The following is a 4,752-nucleotide window of genomic DNA, read 5'->3' as shown; positions in this document are numbered from 1 at the left end:
TTTTTTTCTTTTTTTTTTTCTTTTTTCTTTTTTTTTCTGTAGTCTTTACGGTTTTATGTTTTTGTCTGTTTTGCCTTTGTGCCTTAAAATAAAAGTCTTTATTTGTAAATTTTTTTCATGTAAAGGCATTTGTTTTGTAAATATAAAGTAAAGGCAAGTTGCACTTAAGTTATTCGGTAAATGTCAGGAAATATATATATATATATATTATATATATATAATATATTATATATATATATATATATATATATTTTTTTTTTTTTTTTTTTTTTTTTTTTTTTTTTTTTTTTTTTTTTTTTTTTTTTACTGTATCTTTAAGATTTATCTTTTTTTCATTTGTTATACCTCCATGCTTGAAATGGAAATGTTACAATTTACAATTTACTCACAATTTACAATCCTTGAGTTTTTAAAACTTTCAGTAAAAATATATATGTAAATATACACGCATCAATGCAATACAATGATGAAAGATATTTATATATACAAAAGAAAAAGAAAAATCAAGCGGCATGAAAAGGAAAGAAATACGTAAGTGATCCATCATAGGTACTTAAAAAAAAATGATAAGTGATGTTTACTAATGAAATAAGTAATTTATAAATGCATTATAAATTATTTTGCTATTAAATGATTTTTTTATGTTATTGTTTCAATCATTATCAATTTGTTATCTTTACTGCTGTCAATGAAGTACCTAATGAAAAGGATATTTATAATTCCAACTTCAACACCCAGCTATTTATTAAATGTTCATAAATTGATTATCCAAAATTATAAATATATAAAATAGATTACCCGTGAACTACATTATTCAGAGAAAAGAAAACCCGAGTCTTTGTATTAAAAAAAAAACTAAATTTTAAAGGGGATACTGCTTTCTTATGATATTTCTCTAACATTTAATTAACATAGGTTAATAGGAAGGTATAGTAACTCGCTGATGGGTTTTACCTGATTCTGCACACACATACACTGTAACCCAGCTTTATATATATATGTTCCTGAAATATTTGTGCTAATGTTATTCCATTTACCTATTGTTATATTTACCTATCTTGGGATCCTACATATAATCTTATATAATGTCACATGCATATATTCCCACACACACTCATACCTGTTTATTCGTCTCTTCTTGTCCCAATAGACATTCCGATGTTGTGTTGTCTATCCCCTTCCGCAAGAGCTTTGTGCTGTAACACTACCTTTCTTCGCCACCGACTGCCATATGCTAAATGCGTGATTTATACCCGTCTTTAGACCACTGTAGGAGATGATAGGCAGATTCCCTGCGGCGAGCCAAGGCGCAACACTCCATTATCACTCTTCAATAAAGGAGTCAAGACAACTTGGTTGTCTACTTTATACCTTAAGCTCGCCACCAACCATACTCTTGCTGGGTCCATCTTTCGGGGTCCTATATACAGACGCGAACAAACAAACATAGGCACATTAAACATACACATCCGAGCACAAACAAACATACACAGGAACAAATACACACACACATATGACCACACACACACACACAAGCACAAACAAACATACACAGGAAAACACACACACAAAATACACACAATACTCACACAATACACACAGTACACACACATAAAAACCCCCTCCCCCCTCCCCACGCACACAGTTCAGCCACTTCAGTGACTTACACACATTCGGTTTGACCTGAAATTTTACGAATTCGTCTGAAGAGGAGAGGCAGCATTACCACCGATATCTCCAGCCTTTCGCAACACTGGCGAGGATGCAACTTCAGTAATGCATTTCCGGATTATGCTTTTGGGCAACAGACGTAAATATTGCCCTCCCTGTAAAATTAAAAGGAAAATATATTGCAAATTAGCAACACAATAACCAGATTGTAGAAGTGTAAATATAATGAGAGGGGGGATCACAGAAATCATTGTTAATATTCATTCACAAGGATTTGGTATAACACTGAGAGTGAGAGAGAGAGAGAGAGAGAGAGAGAGAGAGAGAGAGAGAGAGAGAGAGAGAGAAAGAGAGAGAGAGACAGAGAGAGAATGACACAGACAGACAGGCAGAGATCCAAAGAAACGGTATATAGCGTATCTCTACAGTCACCTGGTATCACACCGATGGTCGACGAGGAACTTGGTGATCCGGGTCACATCCCCAGCGGCATTAGTCACGCGAAACACCTGTTCCAGCCTCACGCACTCGTTCACCAACACGCAGGTGCCTAAGCGAGTACCTGGTGTGTTGCAGTGAGTACCTGGTGATGAGAAAATGTAGCATGGTCTTGGTATTTTATCATTATCATTATTATCATTAGTTGTAGTAGTAGGTGACGTACCTTTATCATTATCATTGTTATCATTATTACTGTTATTTCTATCATTATCATTTTATTTATTTCTGTTATTATCACCGGTTTGGCATTTTTTTTCCTTTCAAAAAGAAAACAACTACACTAAACATATTTACATAAGACTAGCGAGTGCCCATTTTCCGAATGCGGAATGGTCGTTAAGAAATTATTTTCCTTTTTCTTTAACTTTCCTACGAATATTTCCACGGACCTGCAAGTGTATATATTTTTAATGGGACATTTTCTCCCACTATTTTGAAACTACTCTGAAGAATTCCCTTCCTGGAGCATCTCCAAGGCAAAGCAAAAGTCGATATTCACCTGAGAGATGGACGGAGACGAGATACGCCACAACACCCAGCTATTTATTAAATGTTCATAAACTGATTATCCAGAATTATAAATATACAAAATAGATTACCCGTGAACTACATTATTCTGAGAATAATGAGATACAAGGCGAGATACGCCAGTCTCGTTATTTAGAATAAGTGTTATTCAACCTATTGAAGCGACACAATGTTCATAATATAGAGAGATAAATAAACCTTTTTCATTGTTTTTTTTTTAATTATCCAATCACGTTTATACTCTCTTCTCGAGTTACCCAAAGACAAAGAGAAAGTCCCAAATATGTCAAGAGGAAACTAACCGCAGGAGGCCGAGGCTAAGCCAGTGTTCCTCCAGTTGCCGTGACAGCATTGTTGTTGGCGGCAGCTGTCGTACTTTATACTCCCAAGGATATAAGCCAGTCCATTGGTGTTGCAGGTCGTGGACGCATGGGCTGAAATATACATATGAACATTAACACAAACACTGTAACGTGTACACAGAGATGAAAAGGAAAACAACCACAAAAGAAATGAAACAACATCATAACTTTTCTTGACTCTTCACGAGTTCCTTTTCAGACGAATAATTAACCGAAATTTCGGTTAATTATTCGTCTGGAGAGTTCGAAACGCTACGATATGGTTTCATTTCTTATTGTGGCTGTTCTTCCCCCACATCACCTACATATATATATATATATATATATATATATATATATATATATATATATATATATATATATATATATTCTTTCTTCTAATGAAAGTTCAAGACAATATGATCTAAGTATGTGTGATCTATCTGTATGTTATGACTGATTCATTCCAGTTACACACCCTTATGATATCGATCGTTCTGTAGATATGTCCGATCACATATGAATATACATGTGGTAGATGACAAATAGATGGCCTAGGGCACTTACCTTCAATCATTGACTTTATTTTCTTGTCTCCCCTTTCTCGGGCAATAGTGAAGACAGTCTTTCCTGCACGTGAAAGATATTGTCCTTTTTAAACAGGTCTATGTCATATAAGTTAATATATACGCTTAAGACACACACAAGTCGAGGCTAAATGCATGTATGAGAAAGAGAAAGAAAGAGAGAGAGTGAGTGACTCTGTGTGTGTGTGTGTGTGTGTGTGTGTGTGTGTGTGTGTGTGTGTGTGTGTGTGTGTGTGTGTGTGTGTGTGTGTGTGTGTGTGTGTGTGTGTGTGTGTGTGTGTGTGTGTGTGTGCGCGCGCGCGCGTGTGTGTGTGTCTAAGCTCACATCCAGCCTCAACACTAATAATCATAGATGATATAGATGATATGATGTCGCTAGATCTGGAAAATATCCTTCTACAATACAGAAAATATGGTAAAAAAAAAAAAAAAAAAAAAAAAAAAAAAAAAAAAAAAAAAAAAAAAAAAAATATATATATATATATATATATATATATATATATATATATATATATATATATATATTACATATATTATTGCATACACATATTCATTCTCTGCAGCGGGTTAAGTGGAACCATACTTTGAGAGTTATTTGCCCAAAACTATCTATGGAGTACAACTGTCTTAGAATTTTCTTCAACAGCTTTTACACTGCTATAACACCACAAACAAACAAAAAATCTGGAGCCTACTTAGATGCAAGGGAAGTGTAACTATACTCTAACTAAAGCTGGAAGTGTTCAGCAGTGTCTCGGGATACACTGATAAGTCTTGAGTCATGACACCATGCATAAACAGTTATTCTTCTACAGTCCTTTTGCAATTTTATACATGCATTGCCGTTAGTGTCTATTGAGCTCTAGGCATAACACTATAGTTGGCAATGGTAGGGGGCAGTCATGTAAAGCCTTGCCACTTTTTAGATTCTTGACGTATGGCATAGGGCGTTCCTCGGGTCTCACGTTCCTTGTCTTTAAACCTCGGTTTCCCTATGTCCCCTGCTTTCTAAGACCATGGTTTCACTACGTTCTAAGGTCTCTAGGAATATTTCAGTTTCTAGGACCAAAAGGCATGGTTTCACTGCGTTCTGATTCAAAGACCATGTTTCACGTTTCTTAGTC

General features: G+C 35.0%; 1 protein-coding gene across 1 annotated transcript; it reads right to left on the bottom strand.

Annotated features, from left to right (window-relative positions):
- Window positions 1-1,517: 1,517 nt before the first annotated feature.
- On the bottom strand, window positions 1,518-3,738 carry LOC119570202. The gene is made up of 4 exons (XM_037918041.1): window positions 3,609-3,738; window positions 3,003-3,134; window positions 2,104-2,254; window positions 1,518-1,826 (listed from the first exon to the last, which is right to left on the bottom strand). The coding sequence occupies exons 1-4, from the start codon at window positions 3,616-3,618 to the stop codon at window positions 1,790-1,792; spliced, it is 330 nt and encodes a 109-aa protein (XP_037773969.1). The 5' UTR covers window positions 3,619-3,738; the 3' UTR covers window positions 1,518-1,789.
- Between the last annotated feature and the right edge of the window lie 1,014 nt (window positions 3,739-4,752).

Source organism: Penaeus monodon, unplaced genomic scaffold, assembly GCF_015228065.2.
Source record: "Penaeus monodon isolate SGIC_2016 unplaced genomic scaffold, NSTDA_Pmon_1 PmonScaffold_23080, whole genome shotgun sequence".
NCBI classification, from domain to species: Eukaryota; Metazoa; Arthropoda; class Malacostraca; order Decapoda; family Penaeidae; genus Penaeus; species Penaeus monodon.
This window is presented reverse-complemented; position numbering and strand designations above follow the sequence as displayed.